Source organism: Hyperolius riggenbachi, chromosome 7, assembly GCF_040937935.1.
Source record: "Hyperolius riggenbachi isolate aHypRig1 chromosome 7, aHypRig1.pri, whole genome shotgun sequence".
In the NCBI taxonomy this organism is placed as follows: Eukaryota; Metazoa; Chordata; class Amphibia; order Anura; family Hyperoliidae; genus Hyperolius; species Hyperolius riggenbachi.
In genome coordinates, this window is record NC_090652.1 from 36,357,601 (window position 1) to 36,379,963 (window position 22,363).

Genomic DNA, 22,363 nt, shown 5'->3' on the forward strand with positions numbered 1-22,363 from the left:
CCCCTGCAACCGCTACCTCAACCTACTCCCATCGGGTTACTGATTCAGGACTATCTCCACCAGGAGCTCCAGACACTGGAACGCATTCTTTCCCCAAGCTGTCCTGGCCCTTAGCCCCCCTTCTGCCCAGTCTAGCTATCCACACTGCACTGCGAAATGTGAATTGCTATATGTTAAGTATGTTATTTATGTGTATGTTCTTTGTCCATGAAGGTATGCTGTTCTGTTTTGCCAACAATTCTTTGTACAATATCCTGTACTTGGTGAATAAAATCTATTCTGATGCATGCCACTGATTTTGTGTAATTGAATCACTAATTGAAAGGGGCGTGTTCATAATAGCAGTGTGGAGTTCAGTTAGTGAGGTCATTCATTTTTTGAGAAACAGGTGGCAATTGTTGCCCTTATTTAAAGAGAAACTCCAGTGAAAATAATGTAATAAAAAATTGCTTCATTTTTACAATAATTATGTATAAATGATTTAGTAAGTGTTTGCCCATTGTAAAATCTTTCCTCTCCCTGATTTACATTCTAACATTTATCACATGGTGACATTTTTCCTGCTGGCAGGTGATGTCAGTGACAGGACATGCTGCTTGCTTTTTTGGCAGTTGGAAACCACTGTAAACAGTAAAACAGCTGTTATTTCCCACAATGCAATGAGGTTCACAGGCAGGAAACTACCAGAACCATGGTCCTCACAGTTTTATGTTGGAGGGGTTTCATTACAATATCAGCCATACAGAACCCCCTGATTATCCGTTTGTGAAAAGGAATAGATTTCTCATGTAAAAGGGGGTATCGGCTACTGATTGGGATGAAGTTCAATTATTGGTCACGGGTTCTCTTGAAGGAAGGAAGAAAATGTTGTACATGCTGGTTATAGTGCATTTCTCTCTGAAATTCTGAGGAAAATGGGTCGTTACAGACATTGTTCAGAAGAACAGCAACCATGATTAAAAAGTTGATTGGAGAGGTGAAAACGTATAAAGAAGTGCAGAAAATGATAGGCTGCTCCACTAAAATGCTTGCAAATGCTTTAAAAGGGCAACCAAATCCTGAAAGACGTGGAAGAAAGCGAAAAAATACCATTTGAATAGATAGAATAGCCAAAATGGCAAGGACTCGGCCAACAATTATCTCCGGGAAGATCAAAGAAGGTCTAAAGTGACCTGCGAGTACTGTTACAATTAGAAGACGCCTTGAAGCCAAACGATCTGCAAGAAGCCCCCGCAAAGTCCCACTGTTAGGGAATAAAAGATGCGCTGAAAAGGTAACAATTTGACAAAGATCACATTGACTGGCCTAAAGAGCAATGGTGCAACATTTTGTGGACTGACAAGATTGTTCTTTTTGGGTCTAGTTGCTGGAGACAGTTTGTCAGATGACTTCCAAACACTGAATTCAAGCCACAGTACACTGAGAAGACGGGGAAGGATGGTGGAGCAAGCATATGGAGATGCTTCTCATACTACGGTGTTGGGCCTATTTATCGCATACCAGGGATCATTGATCAGTTTGAATACATCAGAATCCTTGAAGAGGTCAGTCTGCCTTATGCTGAAGAGGAAATACCCTTGAAATGGGTGTTCCAATAAGACGACCCCAAACACACTAGTAAACGTGCAACATCTTGGTTACAGACCAACAAGATTGACGTTATATAGTGGCTAGCCCAATCCCTGGACCTTAAAGAGGAACTCCAGTGAAAATAATGTAATAAAGTACTTCATTTTTACAATAATTATGTATGAAGAATTTAGTCAGTGTTTGGCCTTTGTATAATCTTTCCTCTCCCTGATTTGCATTCTGACATTTATCACATAGTGACATTGTTACTGCTGGCATTTGATATCAGTGGAAGGAGAAGCTGCTTGTTTGTTTGGCAGTTGGAAACAGCTGTTATCTCCCACAATGCAGCAAGGCTCCCACAGTGTGATGTCAGAACCATGGTCCTGACACCACACTGTGGGAGGGGTTTCACCACAATATCAGCCATACAGAGCCCCTTGATGATCAGTTTGTGAAAAGGGAAATATTTCTCATGTAAAATGGGATATCAGCTACAGATTGGGATGAAGTTCAAATATTGGCTACGGTCTCTCTTTAATCCAATAGAAAACTTGTGAAATGACATTACAAATACAGTTTCTGAGGCAAAACCAAGAAATAGAGAAACCTACACCTGCGTTGCCGTGGCCTGCCCCAACTCAAAAGCCATGAATTAGGCCACGGCTGCCAAGGTGGGGCAGGCCATGTCAGCACAGATGTGAGTGGCCACAGCCTCAACATAGATTTGGGGAAAACCCCGCCACGGCTGCAGTTATGAGGGGGGCGGAGCGATCACCTGCCTCAAAGAATTACCTCGGATCAGGTAAGTATTTAACCCTGAGACCCCCACAGTCCTGTATTATTAACACCCATTATTACTGTCAGGGTGTAGATTTCAATTAGCCCGCCGCACGCTACCGCCAATCATGCCACTTCTCCGTTGCTGAAGTTCACTCGCCTTGCTGTTGGTATGACGGCAGAGCTCTGTGAGCCAGTCAGGAGCCGATTTCATTGACTTCTTACCCTGTGATCACTGTGAGCCAATCTCATTGGCTTACATTGATCACAGGGTCAGGAGTCAATGAAATCATCTCCAAACTGGCTCACAGAGCTATGTTATTATAGCGACAGCAGGGCGAGTGAGTTTCAGTGACGGTAGGGCGGTAGCGGCAGATCTGTGTGGCGTGACAATGGTAGGCCCCCGTTTCCTGTACCAGCAGTCTCTGGTCCTTAAGGGGCCAGATACTGCTGGTATGCATATGGTTAAGTACTATCTCTGACTGTGACAGGGCTGGTTGTATGTGAATACTGTGGGCTCTGTTGCTGGTGTTTCTACTGTTTCTGCTACATCCCCTCACAATTTATTCTCTGCCTTTAGAAAGCAAAGAAGGAAGTTACTGAAATGCTGATAATCAACCAACCGGTTGAAGCTGTCTAGATACTGCTATAAGTGTTTTTTACTTGTTACACACATTGGCCTCAATTCACTAAGCTTAACTCCTGTCTTTAATAACTCTTCTGAGCTGTTTTACAGTTATCACAATTATATCACCATGGTGATAACTGTAAAACAGCTCAGAAGAGTTATTAAAGACAGGAGTTAAGCTTAGTGAATTGAGGCCAATGTATCAACATTGGAAAGTAAACAAAGATAATGTTATCCCCAGTTTGGATGTGGATTTGAAGCTGAATAGCAGGACAAAGTGCTTTGTTTAACCATTTCATTGATGTTTTGCTACAATTTTTTTCTGAGATAGTAGCTTTAAAGCTACGGGGAATCTTTTAGAGCACAATAGAAATGCTGGCTTTCAGACCACTTTAAGTACTATTTCTGTGACAGGGCTGGTTGTATGTGAATACTGTGGGCTCTGTTGCTGGTGTTTCTACTGTTTCTGCTACATCCCCTCACAATTTATTCTCTCCCTTTAGAAAGCAAAGAAGGAAGTTACTGAAACGCTGATAATCAGCCAACCGGTTGGAGCTGGCCAGATACTGCCGGTATGCATATGGTTAAAGGGGTATAATACCCTAACATAAAATTCAATAAAAACACGTTTTCCTACTTTTTATATGCCATACAGTTATCATATTTGCTTTTGTGCATAAGTATTATTATTCATTAAAAAATTATAAGTTCCCAGAGTACACTTTTATTGCTATGAGAGCTGACGTTGCATTTTATTCATCTTTTAATTTAAGCAGAAATGCTTTCTGAGTGTCTGTCTGTGTTCAGGAGTGTCTGCACAGTCAGAGAATGTGTCGCATTCCTCACTTGATACAATTAAGTAAACACAAGATAACATTATCTGCAGTTCGGATGCGTCCAGATTTCCCGGCAGGGAACTTGTAAGTCCTGTGTTAACCCTTTGAATGCTGTTCTAGTAAAAAAAAAATGGTGGTAGTATATAATATGCTGTAAATAATATTTTAGAGCAAAGAAGAAATGCTGGGTTTCATTCCACTCCAAGTACTATTTCTATGACAAGGCTGGTTATATGTGAATATTCTGGGCTCTGTTGCTGGTGTTTCTACTGTTTCTGCTACATCCCCTCACAATTCATTCTCTCCCTTTAGAAAGCAAAGAAGGAAGTTACTAAAACGCCGACATTCAACCAACTAGTGGGAGCTGAACATGTTGCTAAGAACTTGGCAGCACCAGCAAACCGTAAGATGGCATCCGGGAAAATCACTGAAAGCTTTAAACCTGGAATAAGCAAGCAGTTAGTGAATTCTGACAATATTGCCAAGGACTTGAGATGTCCTTTGTGCAAAGCGATGGTCAAGGATCCTGTGGTGGTCACGTGTGGCCATAACTTTTGCCGACACTGCTTGGACAATGCCTGGAAGAATAAGAACACCTTCACCTGTCCCGACTGCAATGAAGTCATGACTAAGAAGGCGTCCACCATGACCCAGGCCCCTGCCAACCTGGTGAAGACGGCTGGTGCAATCACCACTCTCCCTCTGGCGAAGCCTGTACAGAGAAGAAAGTCCAAAGTCTTCACAAACTGCCCTGAGCATGATGAGAAGGTGAAGCTCTTCTGCTGGACTGATGGAGCCCTGAGTTGTACTATCTGTCGGGACTCCCTGAAACACGCCGGTCACAGGTTCCTGCCCGTCTCAGATGCATGTGAGATGTACAGAGTAAGTATCATAATACTATACAAGGCAGGAAGTTGCGTTCGGAGAGACATGGGGACAAATGCTATGGGTGATGTTAACCACTGCATTTTTTTTTTTTAAATCTGTATCCACATTTTTTCAATGCATTATGCATTTAAAATATTCTGTAAAAGATACTTGGTTTTTTTTAAATAAAAATACAGTAGTTGCTGTATCAATCTATAGACTTCAGCAACTGCCTGTTCATATCCTGTCTAAAACACTCCCCCTTTAGTCACATGGGCTTGTAAAGAATGAAGGATTCTCTCACCTGTAACCACGCCTCCCTGCTGATGGCTTCTTGTAGAAATCAGAAGACATTAAAAGGCTCCCTGTATGTATTAAAAGATGGAGTAACCATGTAAGTTGCCTCCGAACAGACCTCAAAACCAGCGTAGAAAGCCAAGCTTTGATAATTGTACATCGTTAACACGTTTTGAAGGTTACATCCACTTCATCAGATCATAAAAAAATTATCATTCTAAATCACACAAGTGTCTCAGTGTTGAGACTTTGATATGCTCACACTTGATTGATGATCTAATTTGTGGTCTACAAAGTGCAATAATGAAGCGTTGGTTTAATGAGCCGGTTGTTGTGCTCTTTGCAGTTAAGCCAACCCTGACACACCTTCCTTTATTCTGTTTTTTTTTTTTTTTTTCTTTTTTTTTTATACATGCCTATACTAATTTGTAGTACAATATGTGTTGCTTAACTGATCTTTTTGTCAAAGTTACGACCAAGTGGTGGTGAGAGGCTAGACACTTCTTTCCAGTTCAGTGCATACCGTAGAGTTAAGCCTGGTTGGTGCACTGCAATTTAGTCTTCTATCCTACCACTCAGGGCTGTGGAGTCGGAGTTGAGGAGTCAGAGATATTTTGAGTACCTGGAGTCTGAGTCGGTGGTTTCATAAACTGAGGAGTTGGAGTCGGAAGATTTTTGTACCGACTCCACAGCCCTGCTTCCACTTCCTATATCTAAGATATTAACTAAAATTGCCTTCCTTATATTTATATTTTTATAAATATATAAAAATATATATATAAATTCACATAAACTTGATATTTCTCACATAGCCTGTCAGCTGTAAAGAAGAACTGTAGTGAAAATAACATAATGAATAATATTGCTTATATTTCACAATATTCATTTATAGATTACTGTATTTAGTCAGTGTTTGCACATTGTAAAATCTTTCCTCTCCCTGACGTTCCGAAATGTATCACTGGTGGTGACATCTTTAGTCCTGCCAGGTGATCTGTACGGAATGTCCGCGAATGAGAGTTCTGTGCACAGAGGGAGATTCTGCTTGTTTGGCAGTTGGAAACAGCCACTGTGTCCCGCAATGCAACGAGATTCACAGACAGCAAACTGTTAGGACCATGGTCATGACATCACACTGTGGGAGGGGTTTCACCACAATATCAGCCGTACAGACCCCCAAGTTCAGTGTAAAACATTTTTTCATGTGCTCAGTTGCCTTTTAAGTGTACCTGAGATGGGGACTTAAAATATACATACCTGGGGCTTCCTCCAGGCTTATCGCTCCCTCGCCGTCCTATTCCGCCTCCTCGTTTTGGCCCTGAAAAATCCTCCAGCATGGGCCAGTCAGTGCTGACGCTATTAGGAGGCTGGAGGAAGCCCCAGGTATGTATATTTTTTTGCCTAAGTCCCTATCTCAGGTTTAATTTAAAGTGGATCCGAGATAAACTTTTACACATTGCATAGTTGTGTTCCTTTCATATAGTTTATAGGGCATTCCTCAAGCCAAATACTTTTTTTATTTTGTTTTAATACTCGAATTCCCTATAAACTAAACAAGCCTCGCCCACAGCTCCTTTTGTGCCTTGGCACTGTAGCAAGGACTTATGGGAGCTCAGTCTGGGCAGGAGGAGGAGGAGGTTACTAGCCAGAGATTTCAGAGGCAGAGGGGAGGAGGAGAGGGGAGTGAAGTTTTCACAGACTGAGGGCTGGGGATGCTATCAGCTTGCCTGTGTGTAATGTGACAAACCGAACATGGCCGTTCTCATTGTATCACAGGAATAAATAATCATAAACTATTGAAGCTGTTTGCAGGTAAATTTGCTGTGTAAAACTCAACTTTAAGGCCTCTTTTACAGTGGGACGTTGCATTTGATGCGACGTTAAGGTCGCATAAAGTGCCCCTAATGCAACGCATTGAAAGACTATAACTTGGATGTTATAGTACATTCTTTAGCCCTGCGATTGGTGCACCGTTTCCGTTGCACAGTGATGGAACGAAAACGGTGGATGCGTTACATTAAAAAAGAACTCTGTTTTTTCCGGTGGCTCCCATCACATTATTTCCCTTATATATTTTCTCACTTCCTTCCAATATGGCTTGATATTTGGGCAACTCCAGAAGATATGTATCAGGTTCCCCCTTTCCCTGTTGCATCTCCAGCATCCCACGTCTGCGCCCCCAAACATCTTTCCCAGTCTGTCAGGGGTGTAATACCATCTACTCACCAACTTCACTCCCGCTTCCTGGATCCTGGTAGAAACCGAACTCCTATGCATGAAGTACAGGACATTTTTCCACTCCTCTTCCGTAAGTTCCCTTTGTATATCTCTCTGCCATTTAGTTCTCCAATTACTTGTCAGTTCTTGGCCTACATTAAGCATATTATACATTTTTGAAAGGGAGCCCTTACTTCGCCCTTCTTCCATACATAATTTCTCAAACGGAGTTAATTCTCTAGAAAAGTCGCCTCTTGTGCCCTGTGTCATAAGGAATGATCTAAATTGTATGAGACTCCACTGTTCTATTTTACGGCTCGATGTGTCCTCAAAGAACCTATCCAAAGTCTCCCACTCACCTTGCCTCACTAGCATCTTTGCTCTTAGTGGGTATTGTCCCCTCCATGACCCATAGGAGTTCTTCTGGCATCCCTGTCCGAAATCTGGATTGTCCAAGATCGGTAAGAGCGGTGAAGGCTGATTAATCAGCTGGATCTTCCGCCTATACAAGTATAGTGTTTTTAATGCATTCTGTAGAAAGCAACCCGCTGGATGCGTATTGCTTACCTTTCTATTCATCCAGGGCAGCCCTGTCAAAGGTGTGTTCACCAGGAGCTGCTCCATTTCAATCCAGATTTTTTCTCTTTTATTTTTATGCCAGTCTACAATTCTATTTAGGGAGGCTGCTGCATGGTATAGCTGTGGGTTCGGGACCGCCAGTCCACCTTTCTCCTTGGGCTGGGTCATTAGCTTATGTTTCATACGTGGTGGCTTGGAGTACCAGATAAATCTCAAAAATTCCTTCCTTAATAGGGCAAAGTAGGAGGCCGGGACTGCAATAGGTAGTGATTGAAAAATATATATCAGTCTCGGCATCACATTCATTTTGAGTATACTAATTCTTCCAAACCATGAGAATTCCGGTCTATTCCATCTACTCAAATCTCTTTTTACCTCTGACGCTATGCCTTTGTAATTACTCCGATATAAAAAATATTCATCTAGTGATATGTTAATCCCAAAATACCTTAATGTAGGTGAAACCCATTTAATAGGGAAGTTTTCTTTTAATTGCTCAATCTCTTTCTGTTCTATCTCTATTCCTAGGGCCTCACATTTCTCCCAGTTGATTTTAAATTTAGAGAGGTATCTATATCTATTAAATTCCGTCAACAAACATGGTAATGACACCCTCGGATTTGTCAGAAAAAATAAGAGGTCGTCTGCAAAACCTGCCACTTTATACATCCTATCCCCCAGTACCAGTCCCCCTATGTCCACATTTGTTCTTACCCTCCTCAAAAATGGCTCTAGCGTCAGCACAAATATTAGTGGAGAGAGGGGACAACCCTGTCGGGTTCCATTAAATATCTGGAAATGCCCCGATAGAGTGCCGTTTACTTTTATTCTGGCCATCGGGGTAGAATTTAAAGCTAGTATCCGACTTAGCATCTTCTCCCCCAACCCTATATGTCTGAGGACTGCTTTCATGAAGTCCCGGTCTACCCTGTCAAATGCCTTCTCGGCGTCCGTCGAGAGGCACACGACAGGTGACTGGGATTCTTTGGCGTGTTGTAAGAGCATCACTGCTCTAGTGACATTATCACGTGTCTCCCTATGTAATATAAACCCGGCCTGGTCCGGATGGATCAGTTCCGGGATCAGTCCTGTTAACCGTGTTGCCAATATATGTGCTCCTAATTTCAGGTCGACATTCAACAATGATATTGGTCTATAGCTGGAACATTGGCTTGGATCTTTATCTTTTTTCATTATTACCGTAATCTGCGATTCCAGAGAATCTCTCCCAAATTGGGCACATCTGTCCCCTCTCTCCACCAACGAATTCAGTGCATCCGCCAGATATGGGGCCAGGATGGGCTCGAAGCATTTGTAATATTCCGCTCCCTATCCATCCGGTCCAGGTGCTTTACCAACTGAAGCATGTATTATGGCCCTTTTTACTTCTTCTATTGAAATAGGCTCTTCTAATCTTTTCCTATCTTCTTCCGATAATTTCGGCAGTCCAGATTCTTGGATATAGTCATCTATTTCCCTATTTCTTTTAACTCTCTGATTGTCTGTCTCCTTTTTTCCTATTCCATATAGTTTCTCATAAAAATCTTTAAACACTCTCGCCATTGATTCGTTTCTATGATGTCTCTTAGAATGAGCATCATTGATAAACGGGACATAATTAGCCTGCTGCTGGTTTTTTAAAGCTCTTGCCAAAAATCTTCCTCCTTTATTCCCGTGTTCATAGTAGGTTTTCTGACATCTCTGGAACGCGAACCTAGCTCGTGTAAACATTAATTTTTTATATTTTTCCCTTTCTATTGTCAACTTACCTAGGGTATCACTCATCCTTGTTTCTTTGTGTTCTCTTTCCAGTCTCTCAATTTCATTCAATAATTCCTTTTTTATCCTTTCTCCTTCCCTCTTGGCCCTGCTTCCCTCTTGAATAAGATATCCCCTAATCACGCATTTATGCGCTTCCCAGGTGATCATATGTGAGGTCTCCTCTCCTTTGTTGGTGTTAAAATATAGCTCTATATTATCCTTAATTCTATTTCTGACTTCTTCTCTTTGTAGCAAATATGAATTTAATCTCCATTGTGGGGGTCTCCCTTTTTTGGTTGTTAATATTATTTTCAAGTATACGGGGGCATGGTCCGAGAGGGTAGCAATGCCTATAGATGAATCTAGTGACTCAGAGAGAAGATGGTGAGATATCATAAAACAGTCTATACGTGAGTACATGTTATGTAGGGCCGAATAAAATGTATAATCTTTTGTCGTGGGATGCTGGAGACGCCAGATATCTAAAAGCTGTCTTTCTTGCAACATTTTTCTACCCCTTTTGATTCCTTTATAGGTGAGAAAAGTTTTACCGGAGGACGAGTCTATTGCCGGTTCAAGCGTAAAGTTCATATCTCCTCCTAGTATTATATCCCCCTCAGCAAAGTCATCTATCGCTCTCAGATACTGTTCTAGAAAATTCAATTGTTTACTATTTGGGGCATAAAAGACTCCCAGTGTTATTTTCCTATTTTCAAATGTTCCCTTTACCAAGAGGAATCTCCCTTCCCCATCTCTATAGACTTCTTCCTCCTGCAATGTCACCTCCCTAGCAAATATAATAGCGACTCCCCTCTTTTTTGCCTCGCTTGCACTGCTGTATATAGCCTGGGGATATCTCTTGTTTATTAGTTTTGGATGTGCTGGGTTTTTAAAATGTGTTTCCTGTATAAATGCTACATTAATTTTAGCCCTATGCATCTCTTGTAACAGAGAAGACCTCTTTTCTGGTTTATTGAGACCTCGAGCATTGAGGGACATTATTTTAAGACCATTCATCTATCTTCCTCAGATCTAGGGCCCTCCGCCTTCCTCGCCCCCTCCCCCTCTCCATCCATTCACCTCTCCCATACACACCTGCTTCCAATCCACATCTCTTGTCATACATACCTAGTTTATTTTCTATGCAAATCGTATCTGCATTGGCACTCCCTTTGGGTGCCTTTGAGCCATCTGCTCCTATCTTGTAGGTCTTATTAATTTTTTCCCTACGTCTATTGGGCCCTCGGCCCTGTGGGGTATAGTGTTGCATGAAGACCCAGAATGACAGACCTCCCCTCCCCCCGATCCCCCCCTCTCCATTCTCCCTGGATATTCCAACCCTGGATCAATTATCTCCTGGGCAGAGGGGGGGGAGAAGAGGGAGAAAAAAAAAAAAAAAAGGGTTTTCTTCCCTTCCCTCCCCCTTAACTCCGCCCTCCAAATCAACAGCATTCAATTATATCCTCTGGTTTTTTGCATTATCATATCTACATCTGGGTCCCATTCTGGGATCTCTATCAGGGCAATAGCTAAAAAAGCAAAAAAATCTGGAAGCTCCCTTGGGTGTCTCAAAAAGAAGGATCTCTGATTCCTCCTTACTATAAGGCTAAATGGGAACCCCCATCTGTACTGTATTTTCTCTTTTTGTAAGATTTGCAACAGTGGGCGCAGTGTCCTCCTCTGTTGCAATGTGCTAAATGCCAGATCCTGGAAAAGTTGGATTCGAGATGAGTCACATAGGACAGTCTCCTGTTGCCTAGCAGCTGCCATTATTGCCTCCTTTTCATGAAAGTGGTGCAGGCGGCAAATAACATCTCTTGGTGCATCTTCACCCTTAGGTGTTTGTCTCAGGGCTCTATGGCATCTTTCAATTTTTATTAATTGATCTACAGGTCTTTTTAATAACTCATTAAATGTGGCTATCAGTTTAGTTTGCAACTCCTCTGGTTTACATGATTCTGGCTGTCCACGGACTCTAATGTTCTTACGCCTGGATCTATTTTGAAGATCCTCTACTTGATATCGTAAAGTACTGGAATAACAGGTCTGTCTATCTCTCTCTTTCGCAAATGTTGCCTGTAGCTCCAGGACCCTTGTCTCCAACTTATCCACTCTTTCATTTGTTGTTTGCAGGGCATTGCGGATTAGCTCCACTTCTGCCTTAGTTGCTACTAATATTTTTTCTGTCTGGTCTGTAAGGTCTTGTTTGGTGGGTAAGTTCTTTAAATGCTGCCAAATGTCCTCCAGGTTTCCCTGCTTCCTATGGGTTACCTCCTGGGATTCGGCTGCCAGTGGGGCTGTCTGATGTTTTTCTGTTTGTTTTCCAGCTTTTGGAAAAAATTCTTTGGCTGATCTCTGGGAAGAGTTAAGGCTCTCATCTGCCTCCTCTTTCTTTCTGTTGCGTCCTGCCATTTTCTCAGGCACAGTCTATTACACAGTCTATTCCTTTCTGGGGTCTCCCAGGCTATCCCAAAATCCCCCCCCCACTCCTGGGAACTCCCGGGGCTCAACCCCTTTTTTTTAAATATAGACAGTGAAGGTCCTCTCACCTCTCCGCCGTCCCCACTGGCTCACTCGAATCCTTTGTCAAAGATGTCTCCTCTGTTTGGCATTTGCTCAACTCATGTCCTCTTTCTCCAACCCAGTCAAGACCACTTGCCAGCTGTTCAGTGGATGACTTCTATACTCCGTAGTCCACACTCCTCTCGGTGACTCAGTTTCCGGATCCCCCACTAGAACACGTGGTGCTCCCGGCCAGAAGCCTCCACCCGCTCTTACACTGCGTCCTTCTCCGTCCTCCTGCCTTATGCTCCGTCACCTGTCTGGTGCTTCAGGAGCCTGTCGGTAGCGGTCGCCCGGTTTTCCTCTCCCAGGCTGGACTCCCCGTCTCTGGACACCTCAGCGTCAGCTCCTCGTCACTGGGTCACGTGGTTCCTCCGGCTGGCAGCCTCTATCCGCTCTCATACCGCGGTCTGCTTCCTCCGCTTGCCCCCGCACACCACTCCCCATCTAGCACATCAGGAGCTTGTGCGCAGCAATCACCCCGGCTTTTCTCTCCCAGGCTGGGTCCCTCGCCTCTAGGCCGCTCTACGCCGCGGGCACAGCATTTCTCAGGAGAGGGCTAGTCTCGGAGGGAAGGTAAGATCTGCCTCCCTACGCCATCACGTCAGCCACTCCCCCCCCCCCCCCCCCCCCCAGATACGTTTTTAACTTGAGTGTGTACTGTTCCTGTTTTTAACATTGGTATCCGTGGCTCAGTTTTTTGTCCGGGACAAAAAACGTAGCTACGGATACGTTTTTAAAGCAAGTGTGAACTAGCCCTAAGTCTCCAATAAGGGGACATGAATAAGACTATCTGGACAGTGTAGGAAAGGGAATGGGCAAGCAGCTATAGATTGCTGATAGCAATGGTGAAAGAGACACTAATTACAGTTTTAATGTCAGTTCTCTTTTTTTTTTATTATTATTATGCTGTATTTGCTATATAATTTTTAAAAGCTGTATTAACCATAATTGAATTCAAAATGCACTTAAAGATTAACTCTTATGAAAAATTGTAAAATTCAAAATACATACATGTGTAATTGTACATTTCTCCCAGAGGTAAATGTACTATAAATTAAAATGTTCTTATGTTGCTGTCACTTACAATAGGTAGTGAAAATTTGAAATATCTGTAAGGATTTGAACTAGTCCATCTCCTCAGGGAGGAGGGTTCGTAGTTATTTCTTTATTTACAGAAGCACTTACTGAATTGCAGTTGCTTAGTCCAACTGCCAAAATCGCGTTCAAATGAGTAGGGAAGCTGAGTGGTATCTTTTCAGAGCTCCTTTTCAGAGAGTGCTTTTGTAAGAATAAAGGGGATACTGAAAATCCTCTGTAAGGAGATGAACTAGTTCACTGGGAATATGTGCATCCTATATTGAAGAACCACAGTTTACATTACTAGTGTTGTGTTCTCTCCAGATAAAGCTGTCGATCATAGTGACCCCGCTTGAGGCAGCCCTGAAAGTGGCGCAACAGCTGCACAACCAACAGACAGAGACGATTCAGCAGCGCAGGGTAAGCTATTACTTCCAGGCACCCTTCAGTTGTTTATATATGTGGGTGAGTCCTAGGGGAGGGAACCTTCCACTGTTGTCTCGTATATTCCGGCATATAAGACGACCCCCCAACTTTTCTAGTTAAAATATAGAGTTTGGGATATACTCGCCATATAAGACTACCCCTCTTTCAATGCACTCCCTGGCTCACCTCACCACCTCCTTCACTAACCTGCACACACAAAACATGCCTCCTCCATCCACCTGGCCCACGCCTTTATACCAACCTCTTTGCACCTCACATCAAAATTATTGAATTATAAAATATTTATCTTAGGACATATACCGGTAAATAGAAAAATATCACAATGATAGTATTACTATATAAAAGCTGCAGTCATGCAGGGAGGGAAAGAAGATAGAGCTGTGCTGGCAAAGCTTGTAGTAATCCTTATAGCTTTTTGCTAGCAGCGCTCGTGGGAGTAGCAGAACAGCTTCCTGGTTCCTGGTCACCTTGGCTGGTGACGTGTGCGCTCCACAATACAGTGTGTTCCTCTGGCAATCTCTTCAAGCGTGAGCGCACATGTCACCAGTGGAGCGCACACGTCATCTCTCAGCTGACCACTATCCACCCCAAACACCCCCCCCCCGCCAAACCAGGAAGCAGCTCTGTTACCCGTGCGGCTGCTCGCAATATGCTATCAAGATTGCTGGAAGCTTTCACCTAAAACAGAGAGCCCCATGACTGCAGCACCCGGCAATGCAATTTACAGGTCAGCCTGGCACCCGGCGTATAAGACGACCCCCAACTTTTCAGAGGATTTTCAGGGGTTAAAAAGTAGTCTTATACGCCGGAATATACAGTACTTTGTAATCAATCTGATACGGCTGTAGTAAATTGAGTAGCTGTTCCTTATTAGTGTCAGATATGTGAAGATTTGTGCCAACTACTAGCAACTTACTTGGCATCAGTCTCAGCCAACACCACTAAGGACAGAAAGCTCAGACCTGAACAACTCCGACTTTGTGTGCAGCCTAGGTGTACTGATCGAGGACCCCTGCACACTGCAAATCCGATTTGCATTTCCGATTTTCCCTGGATGCTAGCAAAATAAGAAGAAAACAGCTGAAAAAACGCAGCATGCAGTACCGCTTAAAAATCGCAAATCGGAATAACATGTAAAATCGCAAATCGGAAACGCATGGAGTGTGCAAGAGGCCTGCTGGGTATTTAAGCTTCAAGAATCTAATCTCAGGGCTCTTTCACATCAGAGCTGGCGTTGGAGAACGCTCAACGCATACGTTTTGATGTGTGCATTTTTGTGCGGTTTCTTTTTGGTGCGTTGCGTTTTACCGCAATGATTATGCGTTTTTAATCTGTTACAGCACATAGGAAACTGCAGGGGATATTGTTTTTGTGACTCAACTGTAACTGTGTGCGTTAAGTTTTAAAAACGCATCCTCTTCTTGGAGCTTGCGTTTTACATTGATTTACATTTGTAACGCAAGCGTCAGACGACTAAAAGCTCTGGAGAACGTTGAAACGTAACGCACAAAAACGCAGCATTAGATGTGAAAGGTAAAGTGGAAGGCTATGGACTTTCATTTTACCTTGGAAAACGTAAACTATCAACGTCGTGTTAAAACGTCGGATCCACTTGTATTGGCTATGCGAATGTGCATGCAGGAAACGCATGCAGATTCGCTCTAGTGGAAACGGGCCCTGAAACCAGCTCAGATGTGAAGGAGTCCTCAGCTGTTGTAAAACATTCCTTCTTTCACCTAAAGAACATCACGGCTGGACTAATGCAATGTTCTCTATAAAGGCCTTCCAAACAAAGACCTACACTGCCTGCAATTAGTACAGAATGCAGCTGCAAGGCTGTTAACTAGCCAACCCCGCCATTCCCACATAGCACCGAACTTTGGCTCACTCCACTGGCTACCCATAAATGGAGAATTCAGTTTAAGGGGAGGCTCATTAGGACCCAGAGCCTTCCCTCTCCTTAGGTAAGTATCTGGTTTCTTTTTTAAAGCAGCGGTTTCCATTGACTTTAACCCTCCTGGCGGTTTGTCAAAATCCGCCAGGGGGCAGCAAATACGTTTTTAATTTTTTTTTTTTTCCTGTAGCGAGACGAGGTCTCGCTACATGATAGCCGCTGCTCAGCGGCATCCCCCCAGCCCCTCCGATCGCCACCGGCGATCGGAGATCAAGAGATCCCGTTCAAAGAACGGGATCTCTTGGAGGGCTTCCCCCGTCGCCATGGCGACGGGCGGGATGACATCACCGACGTCATCAACGTCGTGACGTCAAAGGGGACTCCGATCCACCCCACGGTGCTGCCTGGCACTGATTGGCCAGGCAGCGCACGGGGTCGTGGGGGGGGGGCGGCTGCGGCGACGCAAATAGCGGTGGATCGGAGGGTAGCGGCGGCGATCGGGCACTGCACGCAGCTAGCAAAGTGCTAGCTGCGTGCAGCAAATAAAAATTATGCAAATCGGCCCAGCGGGGCCTGAGCGGTGCCTCCCGGCGGCATAGCCCGTGCTCAGCACGGGCTTACCGCCAGGGAGGTTAAGGCAGAGCGAGCGTGGATGCCGGCCAGAGCGGTGGGGAGCGACGATCGCGGGGGGAAGGTGAGTACTGTCCCCTTCTTCCCTTCCGACCACCACTGCCAATGGTGATCACTACGATTGTCCAGCGATCGTAGTGATCAGGAGCCAATCACGATGGCTCCTGATCACTGTGGCAGGCGGCGTCAGGCTTAGGTAGGACATAGGATTTACCTACACACGGTCCCCAGAAGATTAATGAAACTATATCATTAGAAGCCCAAATAAACACAAAAGCCTCTGTCTGCCCAGTTTTTATTAATTTTCAGGTGACTCGCATCCCAGCAATCCTTTACCATAGAAATATGTTTTAAACGTGCAGTTAACCTAATGTAAAGAATTACATGCACAGCACTCTGTAAAGTGCTGCAGAAGATGTCAGTGCTATATAAATACATAATAATATGGTAGGACATAAGACTATGACTATGGCAGGATTAGATTGTGAGCTCCTCTAAGGACAGTCTGTGACATGACTATGTACTCTGTAATAATGACCCGAACACTTGTATAGCGCTTTTCTGTTGTCAGACTAAAAGCGCTCAAGAGCTGAGGCCACCCTGCAGTGTTAAGGAGTCTTGCCTTGCGCTCCTTACTGAATAGGTACTGACCCGATCCAGGATTTGAACCCTGGCCTCCTATGTCAAAGGCAGAGCTCTTAACCAGTATACTATACAGCAACTACTCTGTAAAGTGCTGCATAAGGTTTCAGTGCTATATAAATACATAATAATAATAATATGCCAGGCGAGTCTAGCAAAAACCACATAGGAAATTTGGGTACACCAGGTGCCGCCACAGGCCGTAATAGGAATTACGACTACAGCAGCGCTCAGGCAGTTATTTGGGCGCCGTCAAGAGACAGAGCCCAAATTACGATAAAAACAGGCTCGCAGCCGAATTACATTTGACCTCACAATCCGCGGCAGCCTGGAGGGGGAATAGTAATGAACGCCGCTGGCGCTTTGCAGGAGCAGGATGAGCCATTTTTCAGCATCACTTTTTCTGCACCATAGCATCACTAAATTTCCAGGCACCCTAAAGAGGAACTCCAGGGAAAATAATGTAATAAAACAAAAGTGCTTGATTTGTACAATAATTATGTATAAATGATTTAGTCAGTGTTTTCCCATTGTAAAATTGTTCCTCTCCCAGATTTACATTCTGACATTTATCACATGGTGCCATTTTTACTGCTGGCAGGTGATGTCACTGGAAGGAGATGCTGCTTGCTTTTTTGGCAGTTGGAAACAGCTGTTATTTCCCACAATGCAGCAAGGCTCCCACAGTGTGATGTCAGGACGCCAGAGCTGTGAGGTGCTGACATCAAACTGTGGAAGGGGTTTCACCACAATATCAGCCATACAGAGCCCCCGGTGATCCGATTGAGAAAAGGAATAGATTTCTCATGGGAAGGGGGGTATCAGCTACTGATTGGGATGAAGTTCAATTCTTGGTTACGGCTTCTCTTTAATTACATGTAAACTATGGCAGGGCATTAGACTTTGATTACAGTAGAGATCAGATTGTGAGCTCCATGAGGACCGTCAGTGACTTAACTATTTGCTCTGAACAGTACTGCAGCAGATGTCCGTGCTGTATAAATACATAATAATAATTTTCATTGGAGTCCATATCACCAGTCTTATTATCCCCTGATGATTAATTTCTTTCTTCAGACTGCCCTGGAGGAGTGTGAGCAGTGCATTCTGGAGGAGTTTGAGCAGCTGCACGACTTCCTGCAGGTGCAGGAGGAGAAACTGGTGACCGCGCTGCGGAAACAGGGCAGCGATCTGATGGAGGAAATGCAGGCGTCTGCCAGCAAGATTCAGAGGAACAAAGATTTCCTGACAGAGGCCGTTGCAGTGGCCAATGAGAAGATTAATGAGACTGAAGCGCTTTCCTTCCTGACTGTAAGGCGCTAGCAGGCTACATGAGACATTTTCTGTTTGACTTTTGTGACTTAAACCTAATACTGTGTACTGTTTGTGTTTCCTCTGCAGGATATCAAGTCCTTCATCGAAGAGTAAGTAACACTGCTCCAGAGCTCTCCATGTGCTCCACTGCTGTAGTTGTGTAGCATCACTGTCAGCTGTTACATAGTTACATAGTTAGTTTGGTTGAAAAAAGACATCCTGAACCTGCACATATCCCAGTTGATCCAGGGGAAGGCAAAAAAACCTTACAAGGCTTGGGCCAATTAGCCTTAAAATGGAAAAATTCCTTCCCGACTCCAGATGGCAGTCAGATAAATCCCTGGATCAACGCTTCCAGGAATTGCCTAAAAATTATAGCTGTGGATGCCCTTCAATGCTAGAAAAGCATCCAAGTCCTATGCAGATATATAGAGTTTGCCATAACTACTTCCTGAGGTAAGATGTTCCAGATTTTAACCACTCTCACTCTGAAGGACCCCTTTCTAAATAGATAGCAAATACTTTTTTCTCCACCCGCAAATCATGTCCCCTTGTCGTACAACCCTTGGGGCTAAAAGCTCACCTGCCAAGCTTTTGTATTGTCCTCTGATGTACTTATACATGTTAATCGGGGCACCTCTCAGTTGCCTTTTTTTCCCAAGCTAAATAAGCCCAGTTTGTCCAACCTTGTTGATGAGATGGGAGTGGTCATTTCATCTGCCTCTGCATCCCCAGCTGAAACTGGCTGATCCCTCCTGTTTGTAGAATGGAATGAATTTCATTGCAATAACATTTAGAGAAAATCAGACCTGGTCCCTTCTTAGGTCATGGCTTGTTGGGCGATAAGGTGCCAACCATAAGGCTCGGTTCAAACTTACATAGAAAACTAGTTGTTTTGGCAATGGAGAATTGTGAATAAACGGACATGTGGAACAGATCCTGTGTTATGTGTAGGATCCGTACAACTCTGTGTGTGATGTAGAGCTGTAGAGTCGGAGTGCCAACCGAGCGGATCAGTCTGCCGACAGCCTGTACTCATGTGGAACGGTCATCAGAACGACCGCCCCGCGGGCAGGTCTGAGGACCTGTAGTTTGAAAAAGTCTGGCGTGTGTACATGGTTACACCTAATTGACCCTCGCACCGGCTGCATCCAGAGGGGACAGGACCAGAGTAGCAATGGAGCTCTGTGAGGACATTGGGCCCATTAAAACGGTCATTCTGTCCGTAACGTAGCTTCTGCACGTGGGCTATATTGCCTTACCCTCCTGTTTACTGTTATATTTTGCCAAGCTCTATTTTTGGTGGTAATGGCGTTGGAGTCCCTCTCTGAAATGGTAAGTGGCAGTATGAGGCCAGGGCATAACTACAAACCATGGGGCCCTCTGTTACCCACTGCTCTGTGTTTTAATATGCAGCCTGCAACCCTACCCTGAATTGCAAGCACTCCAGTCTATTCAGAAATGTTTCTGCTGTAGGAAATTTTATTTCAGTCAGCCTGGCTCTATTTTTTACATTGCTGATAAGGAAGCTTGTCATCGCCCCACCCACATTCCTGCTCCTCACTGGTTGGCTGTGGGCAGTCCAGTTAGCTGCTGACATCTGGTCTCTGCTGTGCTCACATGTGTTTACAAAGCAAACTAGCTATGACTGTGCAGTTTCTAGGAGATAAAAAAAATAAGGGAGGAAATGACATTAGGATTGGCTTCAGTCAGAGGGAATCAAGATGGAAAATGCCAGGAACAGAATTCTATTTATTTACTGTATAGAATTCACTGAAATCAAAAGTTGGACGGTACTATACATCTATTATGCAAGTAGAGCAAGTAGTTCTATACTTATTCAGTGCTGCCCATAATTATTCATACCCCTGGCAAATTTTGACTTAAAGCGGTATTGTCACCATAAAAATCAAATTTCAACAGCAACTGGTCTGAGTGTATTAAGTGATAAAGATGCTAATCCTGCAATCAAAACTTGCAAAACTTTTTCTGCTGTTATGGTTTGTAGTTATCACATACTTAAGGAGCTCTGGCCCTAGTGCCAAACAGTGCCAAAGAGTTGAATGCTGGGAGTTCTTTTTATCTATAATATATTCCTCCTCTTCCATTTATTTCCCTGCCAGCTTCTTATCTGAAACACCCTCTGATCACTTGTGTTTACAAGCAAGGCTGAGGTGACTCAGTGATAAAAAAAGACAGTGCAGTTCCTAGTATACACCTCAGTGGGAGTGTCTGAAGACTCTGAGAGGAGGGCAGCTAATGAATACACAATGAGCAAGAGAAGGGAGGATATGATGTCAGCATTAGCTTGGCAAGATGGCCACTGCCTAGAAAAGGATTTTCTGCTCTTCCTTTATAAAATTCACAGGAATCATTACGTGGATAGCACAATACATCTGTTATGCAAGTAGAAGTGGTATTTATCTACATATATCTTGCGTTTTTTTTATTTCTAGGTTAGCATGGGTGTCGCTTGTTCTTTAAAGTTACTTTTATTCAACCATAAGTACATTTTTGACGGGATAGGACATAGGTGTCTCTCAAAAGATAAGATGATGTACTGTATAAGAGGCATTATTGTGGGGAAAAAATTCTCAGCTTTTATTTATATTTTTTAATGTGTTTCTTGGATACTATGGATCTTAAAAGGGTCATAGAACAAGTGTGACCATCAGGATCTACTCACCTATAACAAGTGTAGCCACAAAAACACCTGATCTGAAGTATTGCAGAAAGGAAATGTTAATAGTGCCCCTCCCCCTCTGTAGTTACACCCCTATTATTAGGGTCCTGCTAAGTCTTGTGGACACACTAATTTCCCACACTGAATGTTTGTTCTCCTCTCTCCCTCCCCCTAGGTGTGAGGAGCAACAGAAAGATTCCCTGTCCTCCGGAAACACTGTGGTGGACAAAGAGCTGGACCTAATCCCATTCAAAGGACCAAACCAATTCAATGCCTGGAAGGAAATGAAGTCCCTGGTGGCCCCAGGTAGGTTGTAAAACCACATGGAATAATTTCACCAGGTAGAAATGTTCCCTCCTCATAGACTGAGTGGAGATTATGCGATATTTGTCATTATTTTAAAGTGGTCTGAAAGCCAGCATTTCTACTTTGCTATAAAAATTTCCTCACAGCTTTAAAGCTACTATCCCAGAATTTTTTTTTTTAGTAGAACATCACTGAAGTGATTAACCACTTAACGACCGCCCCCAGCCGATGGGCGGCGGCAAAGACCGGTCCCAAACGACCGCAATACGCCCATCGGCGGGGGCGGCTGCGGGAGTGGCTATGCGGCGATCGCGTCATTCGTGACGCGATCAGCCGCCGGGGACTGGCTCCGCCCCCCGTTCGCCGTAACCCGCCGGCCGTTCGGAAGCGCCGGCGGGTTACTGGCATCCGGATCGCCGCTGCAACAGTGTATAATAGGCTTTGTAATGTATACAAAGCCTATTATACTGGCTGCCTCCTGCCCTGGTGGTCCCAGTGTCCGAGGGACCACCAGGGCAGGCTGCAGCCACCCTAGTCTGCACCCAAGCACACTGATTTCCCCCCCCTGCCCCCTGATCGCCCACAGCACCCCTCAGACCCCCCCCTGCCCACCCCCCAGACCACTGTTTGCACCCAGTCACCCCCCTAATCACCCATCAATCACTCCCTGTCACTATCTGTCAACGCTATTTTTTTTTTAAGTCCCTAATCTGCCCCCTACTCCCTCCTGATCACCCCCCCACCCCTCAGATTCTCCCCAGACCCCCCCCCCAGACCCCCCCCCCCCCCCCGTGTACTGTATGCATCTATCCCCCCTGATCACCTGTCAATCACCTGTCAATCACCTGTCAATCACCTGTCAATCACCCGTCAATCACCCCCTGTCACTGCCACCCATCAATCAGCCCCTGATCTGCCCCTTGCGGGCAATCTGATCACCCCCCCACACCAATAGATCGCCCGCAGATCCGACATCAGATCACCTCCCAAATCCATTGTTTACATCTATTCTCTCCTCTAAACACCCACTAATTACCCATCAATCACCACCTGTCACTGTTACCCATCAGATTAGACCCTAATCTGCCCCTTGCGGGCACCCAATCACCTGCCCACACGCTCAGATTGCCCTCAGACCCCCCCCCCTTATCAATTCGCCCGTGCAATATTTACATCTGTTCTCCCCTGTAATAACCCACTGATTACCTGTCAATCACCCATCAATCACCCCCTGTCACTGCCACCCATCAATCACCCCCTGTCACTGCCAC

The 22,363-nt window shown here is 44.4% G+C and overlaps 1 protein-coding gene across 7 annotated transcripts in view; it reads left to right on the forward strand.

The window, feature by feature from the left end:
* The window catches only part of LOC137524250 (nuclear factor 7, ovary-like), an 82,834-nt gene that overhangs the window by 32,422 nt on the left and 28,049 nt on the right, over positions 1–22,363 (forward strand). For 5 of the 7 annotated variants that reach the window (XM_068243888.1, XM_068243890.1, XM_068243889.1 and 2 more), the window contains 6 exons: positions 3,481–3,549; positions 4,126–4,695; positions 13,501–13,596; positions 17,867–18,100; positions 18,191–18,213; positions 20,962–21,092. In XM_068243888.1, coding sequence (XP_068099989.1) covers positions 3,481–3,549; positions 4,126–4,695; positions 13,501–13,596; positions 17,867–18,100; positions 18,191–18,213; positions 20,962–21,092 — 1,123 coding nt within the window. The remainder of the gene's footprint in view (positions 1–3,480; positions 3,550–4,125; positions 4,696–13,500; positions 13,597–17,866; positions 18,101–18,190; positions 18,214–20,961; positions 21,093–22,363) is intronic. The other 2 variants (XM_068243892.1, XM_068243887.1) reach the window with 1 other exon arrangement.